Raw genomic sequence first — 21,670 nt, forward strand, 5'->3', positions numbered from 1 at the left:
TTCAGTTTCTTATGTAGAACCATCGTTACGGACTCACGGGTGTAACACGAAAACAATGCCGTCTCATCTCTTGTGTGTTTAAATATTCTACAACAAATTAGCTACACCACCGCTACAAACACTAACTATAACTCATTCACATGCAAGAAATGTTTCGTGTTAGAGAAAGGAAAAACAGCGTCTCAGTCTCAGGTATATGACCCAAGGACGGGATTCCTAGGCGCGGATATGTTGTCATTTTTACTCGTATGTACTTAACCTAATTGTTTTCTTTCCCAAGTTTCTTTTACTACGTAAAGTGAAAGTATTTTCCGGTCATATGTAAGTGTGGGTGAAACAAAAGACTATTATTACAAGCACTAATGACAATGTCCTTTAAGTAAGAGGCTAAAGTTATGTCAGGTACTGTGTGTGTGAATGTGTGTTTATGTGTGTAAAGATGTGAATATGTATCGGACTCACTTCACTGAAGACATGTCAAATGACGTCAGAATTGCACTGATACTCTCTATCTCTCGTTCCTCCCCTGCACAGTGCAGTGTATGACGGGGCTCTGAACTTTCAATTGCTATTATTACTCATACACAACAGAGATGATTTAACAGATTATTAATTTTTTTTTATTTTTTCGCCCCCTGCGTATATCACCTAATTATTAAACACCCTAACGCGACCCAAGTTAACATAGGTTAAAGTTAACTTAAGTTAGATTAAAGTTAACTTAGTTTGGTTAAAGTTAGCTTAGGTTAAGTAAGGTTAGAGCTATAATTTAAATTAGCTTATTTTACTTGTGTTTCAAGCGACACCAGTATCCTATATCCTTGCAGTTACGCGTCTGGGAAACACGCACTGTACAGCTAAGTTAGCTAACTAGGACACACACACCACACACCGCCTCAAATCACTCCCAACAAACATTAATACGCCATGGCCCGAAGTGGACGCCCGTACAAGAGGTTTCGCAAAGGTAAATCCTCCCTCCTTCGTGAGCATGTAGGAGAATACTAATATTGACGAGTTATTATGTGTTAAGGCGTTATATATGTTAATACCGTGAAAGGTTACTGATGGCGAAGAGGATAAAGTAAGTAAAAAATATATTCGCAAGAGTTATGATTGAAGAGACAAATGTGTGTTATTCGTGATTTTTTTTCCATTTTGTTTAATTTGTCATTTCATAATTTATTAGCTTACTAGTCGTTCATGTGGAGGTATGTTCTTTGTTACTTTATGAATTTTGATGTTCAGTGTTAGTTCGCTGGTAACAGAGGCTGGACCTGACAATGTGCAGGATAAAGCAATATTCACACAGTTAAAGACGGGTTTTTTTCAGTGTTCTTATTGAATTGAAAAAAAAAGCAGCCTAACCTAACCTAACTTCACATATACACCAACTTAGATTCCCTACAACATATATAGTACAAGGTGACGTCGATGCCATATGTGATCCAATCTTACTCGATCACTGAAACACCCACCCAAAAATGGTTTCAAAATGACGTCAAAACAGCGGCGAGACTATTGTAACCCGTATTTAGTGTTCATGTATGAGGATAGGCCCGCCGCAGTGTCCTGGAGTGCCGGAAATCACTCACACATCCTTGCACTGAGACACGACAAAAGAACCTGGAAATAGGCCAGGGTGGTCTACATTACCACCAGGTGAGATCGGAAATTGTAAGTAGGACTGTCGAGCTTCCGTTTTCACTCTATTCTATTCATTTATTTTTATACCCTCACTGCCACGTATGTAATGAGTTGTTTTGATTTGAATGTGTACGTCCCTTCGGCTGTACAGTATAGGCTAGGCTACTAATTCCGCCCCCATAAAATTTTGCCAGCGAGATTAATAAAAATCCCACCACTCATCATTTAGAATTCAAAGGTGACGTCACAACAGCCACGCCCCAATACGGGTTTAGTGTATTAGGATCTGTTCTTACACAAAAGAGAACCAATATCCTGTGACAACAATCATCGAAACGTTAACATGGAGTAAAGAAGGATTTTAATTAGGATCCTTCTGTTGTAACAAAAGGCTTGCTATATTGTAGACTAAGGTGATACATAGAGGACCAAGTACAATGACCCTTCACTTTGTAAAGTTAAACAAAAACGCCCTGACTGACGACGCCTTGAGAAAAAACAAAAACATTTCTTCCAGGCCAGAGGGGAAGTATTTCAAAAGTACTGTTCTACGTCGGTAATGTAGAAAAACCCTCACTCACAGATTTTTGGTTCAAACGGCCGGAAATACACCCGGTGGAGCCAAGGACAGGATATAACGTAACGTCTCGCACAGAGTTCGTGAGAGACATTACGGTAACCTGGTTTTGCGTTGGAGATGAGTGTGAGATTAATAGGTTTTGCTCAGTCGAATTTAGGATAAGATCACCTCCTATGGCTAAGTATAGGAAACAAAAACGAGAAGTTTCGAAAAAATTTCCCGAGCATTACGGAGGATAATGATGTTTTAATGATTTAAGTATGTGTGACATTCCTTTTTTTTTTTGGCATTCACTGTATCGTACCTTTGTGAGGCGATTTTATACTTAGTAAGGTATTGTTCATACCTTAATTACATACCTCCAGGAACTAATTCAATATCGTGAATCAGAAGTTAAAAAGAATGCACGTGTGTGTGTCGTCCCGCCACCCTATTTAGGTCAAATACAAATACGGTTGGCTGTAAAACTGGACAAGTTCCCCGCCGACCTTAACCAGTGGAAGAAGTTATAACTGCATAATAAAAAACAAAATATGATTATCTCCCGCGCCACAACAAAATCTAGCTAATAATGAGAGCAAATACTGATTGTCCCCGCCGCGCCACCTGAAGTACAATGACGGCAAAGCTGTCCAGTATTTGTACTTGAATATTAATACATTTAACGGCGACATAATCGTCCACACTGATCCGGGAGTAGTGTGCTATATCACGTACGTTTTTTTGTTTTCGAATTGAAGTCGATAAATACGTGTTAAATTAAATACTAAAGTGTGCAAGGGTGTGGTGATGTGAAATGTGATTGTGAGGCCATACGGTGGGAGGTGTCGGGAAATCCAAATTTTCTTTGAAAGAAGATGAGTGTTGGACGAGACAGTAAGGTGTTACGTCAGCGGTGTTTGTGTGATGGTGAAACAAATAGTACTGAGTCATTATGGTGTATAAAACTGATAATGAATGAATATTTAAATCCGAAAATTTATTAATTACATAGGATCATTTAATCACATATATTGCACGAAGTCTTAAGATATTACTTGTTTATTGTTATTTCTTAAGACACTGATGAAAACCCACACATACAGTAAGTGGGGACTCATGTCAGCTCAGGACACATGTGAAGTGTTCGGTGATGATTGACAGTGAAAACATCTCTTTCTATGTTTAGATTATTAACATTTAAGAAACATTTCATCATAGTTCTATAAATATAACACACACACACACACACACACACGTCTTTATCAATATTGTACCAGACATTTTTTTTATTTAACTGCCTGTGCATTGATCATTCAACCCCACTTTATACTCTTCATTCACACTCGCTACACGTTGTTCACTGAGGCGTATTACGCACCGGTTATTCAAGTGTGTCACGCACTGAAGTGAAATACGCACTATTCATTCAGTTGTACAACAGATCATCATTCACTGAAGCGTACTACACACTGTTCACTCATGTGGACTGTCTGTACTCAACACCACCATTCATTTAGGATTCTTACCTTCGGATTCTTAAACGTTCGTACGTTAAACGTCCACCAAGAGGAAGAAACAAGGGCACATCTAACTGGCTCATGCAGTTATGATGCAAGTTGAAGGACGGGCAAACGATGGGATGCTGAATAAAAACCTGCAAAACCGGTCCTGGCCACTGTCGCGTCACAGTCCAGAGTGCTGGGGGGTGTGTGCGGGTCTGTCACACCCCAGACGACCTAACGCAGTAATAGTGCCAGGGTCAGAATATTTATAACAAAAGTACGAGTACAGGATTAGGTATATGATGCAAGTACTATAAAGTAGCTGTCTTAAATTCACGAATTTTATTCAGAAATACAACGAGTACAGTAATTCGGCGATGGTGGTATATTATGTGATGCCTTAACTTATTCAAAGTTTATTCAGGAATACAAATCGCATTTGTGGTTTAAGCATGAAATATAGGTAGTATGTACTGCAGTATTGGTGTGGTGACAGTACTGTAAAGGTGATGCCTTAGCCTTTTTGTAGATAGAAATTGAATTTAAATACGAAACTATTATTTTATTTCTGATTCTCGACAGCAAATTCGCTGAAACTTTGGACATCGTAATTTAAGTGCCAACATTTCTTTAAGAAAATATACTTTTTATAATATTTTATATGATAATTGTCTGTATATCACTAATGTTAAGTTTACCTGTATTACTTACCGAGAGAACAAACATAAAAAAAGAGAAACTGCAGTGAATCATTTACAACACAAAGCATCATCAGTTTACTCTGATAAGTCTAGTCTTATCTGCCCACAAAAACACACCAACACATTCTATCTGAAACATTAACTGTACAATGTTGATGATGGCAGTACCTTGTCAGAAAATAGCATGATGAGTCACCTCTGTGTGTGTGCGTGTGTGTGTGTGAATAGTAGTTGAATTTCCTTACGATTAAGTTCACTATATCCAATTTGGCACGATATTAATTTTCAAGACCATAGATACATTACAGACGTCTAGTTTACTTTTTTTAACTGTGGTGTGAACACTATTGCATTTAGTTACAAATTATTCAAAGGGAGTGTGTACCTTTTAATTGTTGTTGAAGCGCAATAATACATCATAGAATCAATTTTTATATACAAATCGAAGTGGCATTCATATGTGGCACATTTATAAGAATTAAACGTTGATGGGGGTGTTTATTTTAACACACACACACACACACACACTGTGTAGGTGGATCAGAAACAAGGATGCAACTAAGAGATGCAACAATGGTTCAAAATCTCACCTGTTAAGGGCGAGTTGGCCACTGACAACGTAAAGATTTTGACCCCTGTTTCAGTTTAAGGTTGAGAAGTAAAAGGATATGAGTGGACAAGTGGGCGATTAAGTCCTTATTAACTTAATTCACTCACAATGTGCTCAAAACACGAATGAATGTCTGGAAATATATGTCTCGTGCGAGGGAGAGAATCAAGGTTTTGTTGACACACATACATACACACACACACACATGCACGAGGCAATAAAAATTTCACTTCACTACTTTTACCTTTAAATCTGACGTCAGGGAGGCCATCACGACTGATTTTCATTCTCAGACGTTCGTACGATAAATATTCCTCTACAGTGAAAAAACAAGAACTGCCTTTTAACTCTCTCACTTGAGCTACGTCATAAAAATCTTACAGCACCTGCAAGTGTCCTCAAAGTTCTCGTTACCAATAAAAGATTAACCAACGAATCTCCGAGTCGCCAGAATTTATGAATAATTGATTATATATATGCGTCATAACATAATATACAGCTCATACTATACCGTAGGAGGAATTCCATTCACACGACGGGAATTTGAGTGGCCGAAGTCCACTTTACGGGCCAAGCTAGGCGTTGCCCATTTAATAATATTATGTAATATACGTATATTTTCAATCTGAATATAAATATTAATTGGTGTCGATCTCTGAACAAGCACCTCAAAATATTAATACAAGGAAACATAAATTGCATACGTGTAAATTCCTCAAAATTGTTTAGAAAATAATGGAGTTACGGCAACTCGTACTTGTGGGCAGTCTCAGCGCGGATACCCCGACCTGTTCTCAACACTCCATGCGCATTCACCAGTTGGCAACCCTCACGAGCCTATGTGTCAGATATCCTTCCCAAGCACCGGTGCTGTGAGGCTTGACGCGGTAAAGTTCGCCCAGTTCAGTGATAAATGAACATTACCAAACTGGTACTAAATGAGAGTTTCGTCTGGAGCAGAAGAGAGCTGTGTTGAGGGAAGGCATTATAAATTATAATAGCATAGAATACGCCTATATGATATATACATATATTTAGGGAAGTGTGAGCGGATCGAATTTGTTAACATTTCTGCAAGATTTGGCGGGCTATTATCGCAGCTGACCCACCAGGATCCTCCCATACACAACGAAGATCTGTGATATCATAGTTCCCACTTTAAGACGTCCAAAGAGAGAGAGCCACAATGGGCAACGCTTGCTCTTCCTGCAAGGAATCGGGATGTTTTGCCTGGCTCATCCCAAAGAAGCCCAACAACCTACCTTCAAAGTCTGAACCTGTAGACCGTCCCAAGCCCGTCACACCTGTCTACGGTGAGAGTGTCGGTGAGTTGCTTGTCCAAGTTAAGTGTTTTCTTTTATAATATGTAATTTTAAAAGTTAAAGGGATCTGCACCCGAACCTCGTCATCAAGGGATCAGTTTGTCAGTGCAAATACCCACTTCGTAAAAAATTGCTTTAAACTAACAAATATAAGACATTATGTGAAATATTGCTAGTTTATTGGTGCTTAATATTTACCATTATCAATTTACAGTTCACATTTTGCACACAGTTTGATGCACGGTATTTGAACACAAAGCGTGAATATTGTAAGCAAAAAATATCGCATTTTAACTTAGAATACGTAAGTTTCCTGTTTAGATAGGGAGGCGTTTCCTTATCATAGGGTGTTGGTATCCTTTTCATTTTTCTGCATACGTAAATAAAGTGGCTGATCTAATGACCCAATTGGCAACATTTAGCGCTATTGTATACAGTACTACATAACCTGGCCTATTCTTTCACTGGTTTTCCTATATCTGCGATTAAGCAATTTTGTTTTAGTTCGAGCTAGAATATTATTATTGGGGTTAGATCAAGTTATTTTGGGTTAGTTTGAATTAGATAAGGCTGTTTTAGGTTAGTTTAGGAGTTCGATTAGGCTATTTTGGGTCAGTTTGATGGTGAATATATCAACGAGGGAGAACGTGGTTGTTTTTGGCAAGGCAGGAGAGCAGCTACCAACCAACCGCATAAATGGTTCCTGTTTTAACCCGCGAGCCTCTTACTGGGCAACAGCGATCCGCCCGACCAAGCCGCTCCTTGCCGACACGTTTGTTTATTTGCAAAGTAAACCGGTTTTGTCAGCGTATATATATTTTTTCTTTTAAAAAGAACGAAGTGATCACCAAGAGATTAGCCCCCCAGCCACCCACCCCAGCTTAGTTCATCTGATGGTTCAACACCTTCTGGGGGGATTGAGTTAGGTTAGTGTTAGTGGTTAATCTTAAGGTGAAAACGCTACTCTAAATGTAAAACTTGGCTATTCAACTAACGCGTGAAATGAATGTCAGAAGAAATCAAGGTCTGTGTAAGAGGTTGTGGCGTTTAATTCAAGAACCCTTTACTGTGGATGTCTCGACGAAAGGGTAAACACAAGACGTATTAAGGAGAGTACAAGATGGCTAGGCTTGGGCGGCGTCACGTATACATGTTAATTAGTTCATTGCCAAGATTATAAAGGAGAGGTGGCTGCGGGATGGACCAAAGAGACATTGTATGAAAATTAATGGGCTAAAGAGTTTGAGTTGTACATGGTTTATTAAGACTACATAGGGCAGCGTAGGGTGATGCGTGTACACACGGGGGGATACTGGATAATAATTCAAAGTATTTATCGTTTTGACAAAGATTTTATAAAATTTACTTTATTAATCCCTTCTCAAGGGTTTCATAGGGGTAAGATTATTCGTAGGTCTGTTGACATTTGTTTCCATATCAATCGGCTTATTGGAACCAAAATTCATTAAGTTCTCTATACACAACTGACGAATTTTAACAATTTTTGTGTCTCGAGGGGATCGATTATTCCATCGATGATTCTTGTTTTGCCTTTTTTCATTATTTCTGGGAGTGGAAGATTAAAGGAACAAGACCTTAAAGAAAGTATGGATATTATCTGTTGCTGTTATTATAGTGTCGAGCAGGACGAGGGACTAGGTCAACAGGTGGTTTCCAATTGGGGATTCTCGTAGTATTGTACTGTATGTGGGTTGGGGCCTAAAATCACTAACCCAACATGTAAGATGACCTCTGAGCGAACACACACACACACAGAAAAACTTTGTCATGTTAAGTTGGATCCCTGAAGTGGCCCCGTTGACATCGGGCTCAGGGAGACTAACAGGGAAGATTTTGAAACTCGATCTGCTCACAGTTGCGGCTTGTTTGTGTTCATTGGAAGCAAGTTTGTGCAGCTTTGTCAGTTATTAACGTGATATTGTACTGGTTTTTATTCATCCCTGAGAAGAAGAAAGGATGTATTGTGTGGGTGTCCTCTTGAGTCTCTGTCTGGGTGCCCGAAGCATAACTCTTGCATAGTTATTGATATTTTGATGAAACTCTCCAGGAAATCTTATCATTTCCAGAACAAGTCAAAGGTCAAGGTCATAAATTTTGATCAATTATTTGGAAAGTTAGTTTTTCATACCTACTGTGCTAGACACTAAAGTGGTGTGCTTGAAGTGTTAGTAGTTCTCATCTCTTCGGTGCCTTTGTAATACCAGACAGCAGTTACAGAGAAACATGAAAACATTCAACATTTTAAGCATTATAAAAGAGGTGACCAAGTCGTGGTTTATGGCTGCGTTAGTGCGGGTATTTAAGCATTATAAAAGAGGTGACCAAGTCGTGGTTTATGGCTGCGTTAGTGCGGGTAATTAGAACACCAGACCACGTATATAATTAGAAAAAAAAATCCCACATGTTGCTGGACGCTACCGGTCAGTCGGGAAGGGCGGGCACTAGGGCTAACTCGATGAACCAGACCGGGCGAGGTAGTGTGTAGTGACGTGACCAACTTTAGGTATCCTTGTAATATCTAAGGCGGTGTTTTGTGACAATATAATTCAAGTGGATCATCTACCTACTTACTTGGTGTAATAAAACATGGAGGCAGCACTCTTTGACACAGACCCTCTGTGGCAAGAAAATGGTTAAAGGTTTTAACTAATTTTTGCCGTTTATCTTGGGCGCTCGGTGTGACCAGCCTTATTTTTACCTGGGGTTTTCGGCATCAAGGAAGGGCACTTGCTCCACCTTCAGGCAAATTTTAAGGGGTAGTAACCCTCCTTGGGCGCTGTATCCCCGAGCTAACAAATGCAATACAAAAATTACTTAGATACGCGTGACATCTTACCAGCGCGTGCAAGTACAGATGTTTACTTGAGTGGGAAATAAGTGGTAAATTGCCTTCAACACTTTATAACAGTGTGGTAGATACACGCTGGGGGTTGTGTGTGAGGGGCTGAGGGGGGGGCACTACACGCTATAGGGTCGTGTGTGAGGGGGCAAGAGGAGACATCACGCAATTGGGCCGTGTGTGAAGGTCGGAGGGAGGGGGTGGGGATGCACGCATTTCTGAGAACTAGGAATGAGGTGATGTTATCCGCGCACGAAGTTGTAAGTCATTATTAAGATGGATGAAGACAAGATGAGAGAAGAGGAGAATAAAGCGAGTGTAGAAAGAAAGGGTGAAGGAGAAGCACCAGTTGTAGAATTCATCAAATCTGTATGTGATAACCATACCTAAACAACCTAATGCAAGTCGCATAACCTTAACGTGTCCAGATGACCTTAATAACTTTAAGAGGAGGTCGTCAAGAAGAGGTAGAAGAATGAGATGCAAGAAGAGTAGGAAGAGAGGGAGACGTGGATAGAGGGACGAGACGAGACGATAGTTCTGGGAAGACCAACCTGATGATCGTGTTGTTGCCATGCCTGTGTACAAATCTACACACACATACACACACACACGTCCCAGTACAATTCCACCTTCGACCTTTCCTCTTGACAAGTTATAATACATTACACGAACACACACTATCCTCATCACACCCGGATGCCGCCCAGCCCTGGTATGTATGTGATGGCGCAGCCAAAATCTTCCTCGTCAGAAATTCTGTGGCGGTCTCGTTGGAATAATTGCTTAGGCTAGCGTACCACACCTATGCCCAAACTGAATATTTCCGGATGTTTGTGGTTTTAAGTTCAGTCGGTGATTTTAAGATGAAGCTTTATATGCCTGAAGTTATTTAAGTTTGTAATTTATTCAGCTAAATTTGAGATAGTTTACTTTGGTTTAATCGACGAGTTAAAATCTTAATATAATCCAAGCGACTTAATCTAATCCGGTAACATAGCCTAAACTTAACCTAATCGAACAAATAATCTAGTTTAACGTCTCTGATTGCTAAACTTAATCTAGATAAACTAACCTAATCTTGTCAAATCCACAGAAATTAGCAAACCGAAGAGATGTAACCCAAATAGCCTAATCCACGTGCATTAACCTAATAACCAGCGTAACCCTAATACACTGATATTTTAACCCAAGTGGCGATTGATTTCTACCAATGTATAACACGAATATCCACCGAGAGATCTGTGCTTTAAAAGTTTTTGCATTTTTTTTTTGTATTTAAATGACAAAAAAATACCTTCAGAGTGTGTTATCAAAATTGCGAAGGTATCACCGAAATATTACTACCACAGCTTAGTTGATAAATAGAACCGCACGCCTTACCACAGCTTAGTAAGTGTAAAAACGACTTGGCACCACTTACAAAAAGCTTAGTAACGATATAAAACAGCATGCCTTACCACAGCTTAGTACCCGTGCAACAGGAGTAGAACCTTGAATGGGAATACTCTTGAGACAGTTTTTATAAGTCCCCGGCGGCAGTTTAAATAGTGCTGCTGCCGTTCTCAGACAGAGTTCCAGTCATCCTCCTTGTTGACCCGTCTGGCTGGCTGAGCGAAGCAGACAGGAAGTGTTGGGGATAGAGATAGATACACACAAAGATATAGATACATATAGATATACCCACAAGAAGATAGTAAGGTATACAGGTAGATAATCGGTAAATTGTTTATGTATGTAGATGTTGGTTCAGCTTATAGAAGACAGTGTATACAATGACAGATTCAACCAAACCATTACAAGCTTATCATATGGGATCCTTTTGTAGGGATGATTTGGCTTAGTTAACGATACGTAATCTTCAAAGTGGAATAATTTTTTTTAAAAGAAAGATGGTTAGTAGGAAGGGGGGGGGGGGTAAGCTGTAGGGAGGTGACTGCGGGTAGTGTTGCCACATAATAATTTCTGTATTTTTCTGACCCATTTCTACATTTCGTCTTGTCAGTACCGTTAGTCGCCAAAGCTTTGATATGACGCTGTAGCTTTCACGGCGTCAAGATAATTATACTGTTTTCTTAGTTAAGATGTAACAGGGTTGAAGTCATGAGTACTGTAGTAGAACCACTGCAACAGTAGTATCGGATACCACTACTGAATCTGCTCGTTTCTTTGCTTTTAGTTTGGACGGAGGTTAAGTCACGATTGTAACTCTGAAAAATGATACCTTGGTGTATTATAGTTATGATGTAGTAGTAAATAATAATAATAATAATAATGATATTTAGCTACTCCTTGTTTCCCGGCACCTCTGTTCACTGGATCATTTTTGACGATAGATTTTCACGTAGATATAAAGATTGATTTGATAGAAACGTTGATGAAAAAGTCCTCAAGAATAACACAATTCTCTTCCTACCCTCATCTCTCAGGTCGTTTCAAATAAGTAAACTGGTTTTATCGGTACATATGGAATAAGTGCATTTTAATGGTCGCTAGTAGACAAGTGTTGGGGTCTTGATTGTGAATGATTGTACCCACTAAGGTCCCACTAGGCATGAATGGCGCCTGACTGTAGTTTGCCATTGTCACGTTTATAGGTCTTGTTTTATATCTGTACTTTTTGTTCTTGTTTTTCTGTTTTTATCTGTTTATGCATTGTAAAGTTTTTTATTCATTTACTAATATTCATAACTACGTAGGTTAAGGAATACAGTATTGTATTTGGATGTATTCTCGTTTATAAGTAAACCCACTGTACCAGACTTTTATGCACGAATTTGTTTTATATTTCTAAGTAAACCATCTGATTCTGGTTGTAGTGTCACTTGACTGACTGGCAATGTGTGGGTGCACATATGTCACGCATATGTCTTGGGCTGGTGGACGGACTTGCTCTTTTCTCTTTGGCGGTTACTTAATACTCGCCTCCGCAACCTCACACCGCAATATCCTTCCCCACCACCACCACCACCATGACCTCTCCCACCAACCGTACTTCACTGTAATCTCTACCACCACTGTAACTACCACCACCACTCCTTCCTATAAAACTTTAATATAACCGCCAGCCATATTCTACCACTACCTTATTCTACAGCTGGTGGCCCACTATCACTGTGTGTGTTTGTTTGTGTCCTATAATAAACCCACCAGAGAAGAAAAACAAAACAGAAAACTACTGTTAAAACCGTCATGAATTACACAAAGGAATAGATCATATTCATTAACAGTATATATAGTGTATGAACCTCTGTCCTGTGTGGCAGTGAGAAGTGATACCACCCTCAGTGTCAATACCTGACTGAATTGCTCACAATAGGCAAACTGTACTCCAAACTTTGTCAATAAGTTTATGAAACTGAAACACGTCATGAAATATGTTAGTAAGTCCCTCGAATTTAAGAAGTCTCTCCAGAATCAAGTGTCTAGTTAAGGATCAAATTCCCTCGGAAGACACCGTGAAGAGGAAAAGTTGAGCAATGAGAAGAATGGGACAGGGGGCGGTTGTGTCGGGGTTTTGTGGGGTGACGGGTGAAGTGGTTCTGGACAGGCTTCTTAGACGGTGATGGACAGTGAGGTGGTGGACAAGGTTTTAGGGAAGGGGGAGGGATGTAGGGTTAAACGCTGCCGCCACCACTAAGGGAATTGTATAGCTGTTGAGGGTAGTTTAATGTTAGGGTCACAGATGGTAAGAGAGAGTAGTCCTAAGATGACAGCGTGATGGAGAGACACAAAATGATGGCAAATAAGCAGACAAAGAGAAGTAGACAGATAGGCAAAGAAGAGACGTAAAAGGAAATATAATAATTTCGGAAGAAGCACACGAGGCAAAAACTGGAAAAATGTGATGCCGATTAGATTAATCCCTCGAGTCGTGACGTATTTCACCCACGTCTTTATAGCGTATTTAAGATGTATTTACGGTCCTAACTGTGGCGGCCGTACAGTACTGTCAGTGAATAAGGTGGAGAAATAGATTGTGTATTAGCGTGTCATTCCTCCGCTTCACACCACCCAGTCGTATCAATACATCAGAACACTTCCCCCTCCTCTCCCCTCACATCACCCCTCACCAAGTTATGCCTCAGCCCTCACCGTTTTACCCCCTCCCCCCACCCAACACCCTTTAGTCCTTGTCTCACGGCTTCCTCCTCGCCAGCATCCCTTACTTCACCTCTCCCCTTCCTTCGGTCTCTCTTACCTAGCCTGGGTCGTAACTAGGACTGGTATGTACCGTGGGAGGTGGCGATTCACTGACCATCTACTCCCTTCCTCCCATCTTCCTTCTACCTCTTCATTCCTCCTTTCTTTTCCATCACCCCTACACTCCTCCGCCAGCCTTACTCTCCTTGCACAACTCTCGCCTTCACCTGTCCTTCACCTCTCCAGGAAGAAAGGCGAGGTGGATTAAGAAAGGCCTAATGGACTGTTTCGTGTTCAAACCTACAGGCCTGTGGAGTGAGTGAAATAGAGGAGATAGCAAGGAATAATATGCTTTGTGTCAGGCTGGGTAGGGTTAGGTTACAGCAGAAAATTCAGTAGCAATCTTATATATTTTTTATCCAGAAACATAAGGTACAAATACAGTAAAGATAAAAAGTTCGTGGTATAGTAATTAACATGCTGTCACATATAATTAAATATCCAATTAGGTGTGAGTTGTGGTATAGCTTCAACATAGCCTCCTACCTTAAGTTATGTTAGAGCTAACTTCACCCGAGTGTTTGTTATGGTAGTGTGGTAGACAGACGAGGGCCGCGGCAGTGGTGCACTTAGTGGTATTTGTGGCGTGGGGGAGAGAGGGAGACCGGCCTGCCTGCCACGCCCATCTCTCTCACTCCTCGCTCACACGCCTCGCTCACCAGCCTCGCCACCCGTACACCTCCATCGCCCCTTACTCATACCCCTACAGTCTAGACACACACTGCCCACTCACGCAAACCTCTCGTCTACTTGCACACAAGCCTAGCCCTCTCACACCCACAAACACACACCTATCGCCCTGCTCACCTACTCGCCCATTCTCCCCCGACTTCAAGTACGGACGGTCATAAGAGGTGATAAATGCTGGGGAACTTGAGAACGTCTTGTGGGTAATGTTGATGACTCTTACTTCTGTCATAGTGGGACAGTCACACCAACAAGGGGAAATACTGTACTGTTCCCTGAAGTCTTCCCTCACTTGGTCCAGGCTGGCCGGAGCAGAGCATGTACGATTTTTTCTTCTTCAGTATTTGATGTACTGTATTTCCATTATAAGTGTTGTAATGTGTTTTGGTATGTTACTTCTTTTAAACGCGACTATAATAATAATAATTAATAAATGAAAATAATGATAGTAGTTATCGAATTGTTTTAAAAGATATAATGTAGATCGTCATAGCAGGAATGATAAGTGTAAGGAACTGCTCGTCGGTAAAATACATCAGGGTCTTGTGTTGGCTGTGATGACTACGGAATTCTACTTAGCCACCTACTCGAGGAAATTTACAACTTTATTTGTAATCTTTAGTTATAAATATTTACCCAGCATATGGTGGGTCTTTAACCACTATGTCAGGAAGTAAATGTATGATGATACCTCAAACTCGTGCCAATTTTACGAGTTGAACCAGATTTATGGAAAAAAAAAGAACCCGAAGGAATACACACTTCACCGCGCAACCCGCTCAGATTTTTTTAATTTGAATTTTGAGTAGCAAGTTATTGTTAGTGTATTACAATTTACAGTTAATGTGCGTAGGTTAGCTTGTATGTTTTAAGCTTGGAATAGTGGAGCTGGTGAGGTTTTGTGCAACAGGAAGGAGAGGTCACAGGGTTGGTGCCTTAGGGGGAGGGGGGGGAAACGACACAGTGCGTGATGTGTCTGCATTCCCGCCGCTCATGGACCCGACAAAAAGCAATACGGCCAATACCTACATCGCCCAGCAAAGCACACCTCCAGAGTATTACTGCAAAGGTTTTAAAGCTTTATTTTTTATATCGTGTAATACTTTTTATATGGATGTGTATATGTGGAACGGCTGGGGGAAGGAGAAGGGAGTTTGGTCGTTATCACTACATCCCCCCTACCTCCTACCCCCCTCTTTAGGATCCGCCAGTGAGTCAGCTCGTCACATGGTATGCTCGCCTCCGACAAAAATACTAACACAAGGCACATGGCTACGTTACTACACACACTCTCACTCACACTCACACACACACTCACACACACACGCACTTTTTGCTCCGGTTGATCAGATGATTTTTGTTTCGTACAATTGCACCGTTATAAATAAATCACCAATGAATATTCAGTGTTCTTTTAGGCACGATATTTTTAGTCTTGGCTTAAACGAGGCACATAAATTATTCTCGTGTCTTGTTACTGAGGAAAATATATTGTGAAGCTTAAACCCGTAAGGACCGTTGGTTAATACTTTAATAGGATAATGTTTATAATTTTTAGGTTGAGTGTGATTAATGTAAGTATCGTTGTCAGAATTGAAACATACTGTTCTCATTTCTCTATTTATTATGGTAAAAGTTTGACCTAGGAATTTGAGACCAAGAACCTTGATATTTACTGAAATATTTGACTGTTAGAATATATGGTCTCACTTAACGACCATCACCATTAAATCGTTGCATCCCTTTAATTCAGGTTTGTACAAAATAATGAAGATTTGTTAAAATTACTGGGAGAAAGTTTATATGAATATTTCCATAAAATTTTACCTATGTACAGAGATTTAGCTCCCGATTTCCCCAGTGTCGTTAAAAAGATGAGAGGGCATTTATATTATCCGAGAAGTGTTTTAAAGTTTTAACTAATGACGCTATACAGTGATTTTTGCCTATAGTGTAACATTTATTATTATATACACGGCATCTATAGCGTTTGGAGGAATATTTTGTACCGTGAGGGAGTTCTGAGGATGCTTGACTGTTTGCTGCTAGTGATGTGTGAAGGGCAGCTGGTAAAACTCCGGTCGCGGATTCTCAAAGGTCCTTAAGTGATAGTCCCCAAAGAGTGAAGAGAGTTTATAAGCTGTCCAGTGGCGTTTGCGCGTGCGTTCATTAGTGCAGAACCGATATTTTGTTTTACATTTTTAAAGCGCTCCCCCAATTTTGATTAGAATTCATTAAGATAAAAATTGCAGACCTGGCATTTGACCCCACAGAGCTTCAGGTCTTCCTATGGTGTTTAAAATCTTTGACGTTTTCTCCACTGCCTCGGGACAAGACTCGTGTTGTACATTAAAGGCTGCAGTCATTCGGGAACAGGTTACATATATTGGTGCCCTCTTGTGAAGATTGTGGCAGCTTCATACACACAACGCCGCGGTGCACCCCCCCAGTCATAATGCCGAATTAATTTTAGTTATGGCCCCCCAGGTGAGGCGCCCAACTGAGTATTGCTCGTTTGACCGTCCACACGTTGTAATTCTATACCTGGCTAACGTGACTTAACTTTACCAAAACTAGCCTAACCTAACCTAACCTTGCCCCATACATAAAGCATAACCTTACCTAACCCAGCATAACTTTATCTAACCTAACCTAATATATACTTAACCTTGTCTAACTTAGCCTAATCTAACCTTATCTTATCTTACCTAACCTAACCTTTTCTAACTTAACCTAATGTATACTTAACCTTATCTAACCCAACCTAACCTAACCTTACCTAACCCAACCCAACCCAACCCAACATAACATAACATAACCTAACCCAACCAGACATAACCCAATCGTACTTTACGTATTAACACACAATGGGAAAAAATATGGCAGTGATTACCCCACAGGGCCCGGCGGTCACAGAGCTTCGAGTTGTTCCTCCTTGACGGTCAAATAACCACTCGGTCATAATGATGGGTTTCCTGGCCTCGGTCCATGTCGGTGATAAGACCGGTGATCCTTAACACACCCTCCAGCTGTGACGTGTCGAGGTCAGGGTAATTAGAGGACGAAGGTAATGATAAGATGTACGACCCCCACCCCCCTCTCCGTTCTCCCCCTCCCCACACCCCTACCTCTCCACCCATCTCTCCCCACTCACCTTGGACAGGGTAAAAAAGTTTGTCTCGCTGTCTGACTCACCCCTCTTGGGAGTTGCCCTTCCCCCGCCCCCCCTCCATGCACATCCCTCCCTCCTTACACCTTCCTCCCCTACACCTCTCTCTCTCTCTCTGTATAAGTTTGGTTAGGTTAGTTTTTATAAGTTTAGTTTCTTGGTTAGTTTATTTGAATTAGGATATATAACTTTGGTTGTCTTGGTTTGTGGTTGTGGTGAAAAGCATGACGAAAATCCTCTCTTAAAAAGTTTACAACTGTTAGTTTACAGAGGTATTCTACACCCGCTCACTGACCTTAGTTTACACCGCCAGGGAAACACAGTGACTTAACACCAGGCCAGTTGAGACCAGCATAATGTGGTCTTGTACAGGAGATAGGTTGGGTACATAGATTAGGTAATTTGGTTAGGTTAAGTATTTAGGTTAGGGCCCATTAGGACTGGGGGCTCATGCTAGCTATACACCGCGGTAGTTTAAATCTTTTGTTATCGTTTTGTTGTTGTAATAAATGATCGTATTGTAAATGAGATGTATCGTTCTTGTTTGTACACTGACCCAACGGCGAGGAAGAATGTGTTGTGTACAGTATGTGAAGTATTTCTTGAATGATCATGTTTTTTATTGCTATTTGTTATTATACATTTTCATTGTTTTTTCTTATTTTTCTTGTTTTTTTTTATTTGTATTTAATTTTTTTTATTATTAGTTTTTTTTTCTTACTGTCTTTGTTGTTGATATAAAGACCGTGTGTTCAGGTACACCTCCTGACCTACTGTATACTACAGTTAAGTGATGTCTATCTACCAGTAGGTCACGCTGAGGGCCGCGGTGGAGGAGGTGGTGCTTGAAGGAGTGTTGGAAGGACAGTACTTGAGGGAGGGAGTGGGATTACTGTACTGTCCGTATACAAGCACAGACTCTCTCTCTCTCTCTCTGTTTTCCCTCCTTATCTCCATTCTTTAACTATATGAATTGTTCCCTCCCTTTCCTCTTCTCTCTTCACCTACCCCCCCCTCCCCTCCCAGCCTTCTCTCCCTCTTTTAACACCCTCCTTCCCCCATCTACCTTTCCCTCCTTTCTCCCACCTTATCTACCCCCTCCTTACTCCCCCCTCTTCTTCCCTCCCAGCCCCTCTTCCTGCTCCTCCCTCCCTCCCTCCCTCCCAAAGATCCGCCGTGATACTGACAGCCAGCAACCCAGCCTTCCTCACGCCACCATAACACCCTCAGGGCTGCTACCTCCATCACTTACCCCCCTGAATACTGATCTCGACTCACTCACGGGACGATTGATTGGATAACTCCGTTCCATTCCCAAGGCTCACCATTCCCAAGGCTCACCATTCCCAAGGCTCACCATTCCAATAGTTTTAATCGGATTGCCTTTATACTTGGAAGACTGTCAGACGCTAGGTGTTGTGATGGGTGATGGTGCCTTGGTGGGTGTAGTTTGCGCCTCTTGACACATCAGCGGGTTAGGCCAGGGGGGGTGGGGGTGGGCACTGGGCAGTCTTGTCAGCATTTTTAGTTTTGTGGATCTTGCAAGACTATTGAGCTAACCTCGTTTTTATTGGGCTAATAATCTACTTTTTATTATATCTGTTACCATAATGATGAACATTAAATAAGTTCTGTTTGATACCACTTTCATCTTCGTTTCAGTCTTTATTTTTTTATTTACTTCGTGTCATCTTGTGGTCTTGATATTGTGGTATACATTGGCATAAGAACTCCCTCTTAAGGATGTGGACTCTTGAAGATGTTGATATGTATCTGGTTGGTGACAGAGAGCACGAGGTCACTCAGTTTTAATTACCCATGAAAACTGTCACTCTTGTCGGTTAGCTGAGTAAGGACAGCGCCGCCTCACTGCACCAGCTGATAAGGCCTCAGTCTGGAGCCAATTAGAACATGTACACTGACGACGTTTATAAAAATATGTAGGAAATATATCCAATAAATTTCAAATAATCCCAAAGATATTAGCCCAATGATTCCCGGTGTCTGAATTATGTAAAGGTTTTCGAGTTGAATTTTCCTCGTAACTGGAGTCGGAAATCCTGCCAAATGATCGTCCTCGTACCTACAGAAAATACGTCCAAACCGCCATCAAGATTATACTGTGACAAGATGGTGTTTGCTATTTAGTGTACAGTAGGTATCAGCTGGCTGGCTTGGTGTTCGTAAGTGTTGGCTGGGTGTTGCGGTCGAGGCATTGTTTACCTTCAACCACGTTTGCCAAGTCGGAACCCCACAGCCTCGTCTCTAGCTGCTGCCTGTCAACACATTTAGACTAAGCTGTTACACTGATTTTGTTTAGCCCGACAAATTCCCTCCAGGATGCAGTGTATGCAGTTATAAGAAGGTTTAGATTGTCAGTTTGCTTTGCGGGGCTCGTTCGTTTTGGGCTGTGACGTCATTGATCTCGAGCTGGATTTGTTTGAATGGATATATACTTTGATGTGTTTCCAGTAAGCTTCCGTTCCGTCGCTATCAGTGCAAGGCCATCAGTACAGCTGGGCAGACGCGTGCCCCTCGGTGCTGCAGCCCCAAAATCAAGAGGCCATAACTCGGTAGGATAACAAAGTATGATAATTTATTGAGAGATCTTACGATATATTTACGGGATGTATTTTGGTTAATATCTGATGTTTGCATGTTACCACCACACTCCCCGACTACCCACAAGACGGACGGACGGACGCTCGAGTATAATATATACATTGTTACCTCACGGGCAAACGGAAGACAATAACGATACTGAAAAAGGATTAATTTAGACGTTTAAAATAGAAAGAATTGGGATTTAAAAGGCTGATGTTCTGCGGAATTTAATGTTACGTAATGCTGACCAGACTGCAGAGTTTATTCATAGCGTTTGTTTATCACCCCCCTCCGCGTCCCCCTACCCCTCCACCCCTCCACGTCCCCCTACCCCTCCACGTCCCCCTACCCTCCACTTTCCACGTACCCGTCCACGTCCCCTCTATCCCTCCACGCCCCCCTTCGTATGCTATCAACAGTTAGTCAGCGCCTCGGTGTAAACTGTAAGTGAATCCTGTTTGGTGACCACATGTGCTGACTATGAGCCACCACCACAGTGACCACCTCTCTTACCACCACGACTGATTACGAGCACAACCACTATCTCAACCTCCGTTACCACAACTCCTCTCTCTCGTACCACCCACCACAACTACTACCTCTCCTACCACCATTACAATTCTAACTACTAGTACAATACTTCCACTATCACCACACCACCTCCTACCACCACTACGATCACAAACACCAGCTACTCGTACCTCACCCATACCACAACCACCAGCACCACGTCCTTGCCAATCTGGGTGACCTTCACAATGTGGGAAAGTACAACTCTGGCAATTTGGACGACACTAACCCGGAAGAATGTGACGTTTTGTTTTGTATTATTATTATTATTATTATTTATTTTTATTATTTATCATTAGTATTATTAGTATTGCCGTGTTTATGGAAAAATAGAATTATCTCCACGGAACGAAAATAACGAACTGTAAAATCACTTAAACTTACAACACTCTCCTCTGTTTTAAGCTTAAGTGAGCACAACACTTTAATTACTCTCTTCTATATTAAAATAATTCTTTTAGTCTCTTAGTTATGCAGATATATTGTAAATTGTTTGGATAGACTGCTCACTCTTGGTCGGTGGGAGACGAGCCTATTGAATCCATTTTAATTTCATTTTTTTGCTAGTGTCTTATCCATGTGTGGTATTTATATTATGCCTCCACTGTATGATGGGAGGCATATTGTTCGTGTTTGTTTGTTTGTGTATCCGTGGAGCCGTGTGAGTTTGTTATTGCATTAATGGAGCCGTTTTATCATCAAACTCGCAGAAATATAAATAAACACACCCAGCAAACACCCACAGCAAACACCCACAGCAAATAAAAAGTGAGGTTAGCCCAGCAACAAGGGAGCCTAACCGTGACAAGGCAGGTCCACACACACACACACACACTTCTGTAACCATACCGTCAACATTAACCAGACCACAGGTTGGCAAAAAACACACGTATGCGGGCCTGACGTGCTGTGTCTGGCCCTTGGGGACTCGTTAGGTCATCGGGTTGATTTGGTTAGGTTAGGTCAGGTTAGGTTAGGTCAGGTTCAGTTAGATTAGGTTTATTTAGATTATTTTTGGTTTATTTGAGGTTATGGTCTATTTGGGTTAGGTTAGGTATATTTAAGGATGGGTTAGGTTAGGTTTGGTTTAAGGGTGGGTTAGCTAAGATAGTCACGGCGACCCAGCGAACACACCTCTAGCTTCCTGCTCTGAAGATCACCGGTTCGCACACCCAGCACCCTCGCCACCCAGCACCCTCGCCACCCAGCGCACTCGCCACCCAGCACCCTCGC

At 41.3% G+C, this 21,670-nt stretch overlaps 1 protein-coding gene across 3 annotated transcripts in view; it reads left to right on the top strand.

The window, feature by feature from the left end:
* The first annotated feature begins 899 nt into the window (after positions 1-899).
* LOC121868427 (annulin-like) overlaps positions 900-21,670 on the top strand; it is a 41,036-nt gene continuing 20,265 nt past the window's right edge. For 2 of the 3 annotated variants that reach the window (XM_042369063.1, XM_042369064.1), the window contains exon 1: positions 5,834-6,347. In XM_042369063.1, the coding sequence (XP_042224997.1) occupies positions 6,209-6,347 (139 nt within the window). In that variant the 5' untranslated portion in view covers positions 5,834-6,208. Of the gene's footprint in view, positions 968-5,833; positions 6,348-21,670 lie in introns of those variants that run through there. The other variant, XM_042369065.1, reaches the window with a different exon arrangement.

Source organism: Homarus americanus, unplaced genomic scaffold (genome assembly GCF_018991925.1).
Source record: "Homarus americanus isolate GMGI-L3 unplaced genomic scaffold, GMGI_Hamer_2.0 scaffold19318, whole genome shotgun sequence".
NCBI lineage: Eukaryota > Metazoa > Arthropoda > Malacostraca > Decapoda > Nephropidae > Homarus > Homarus americanus.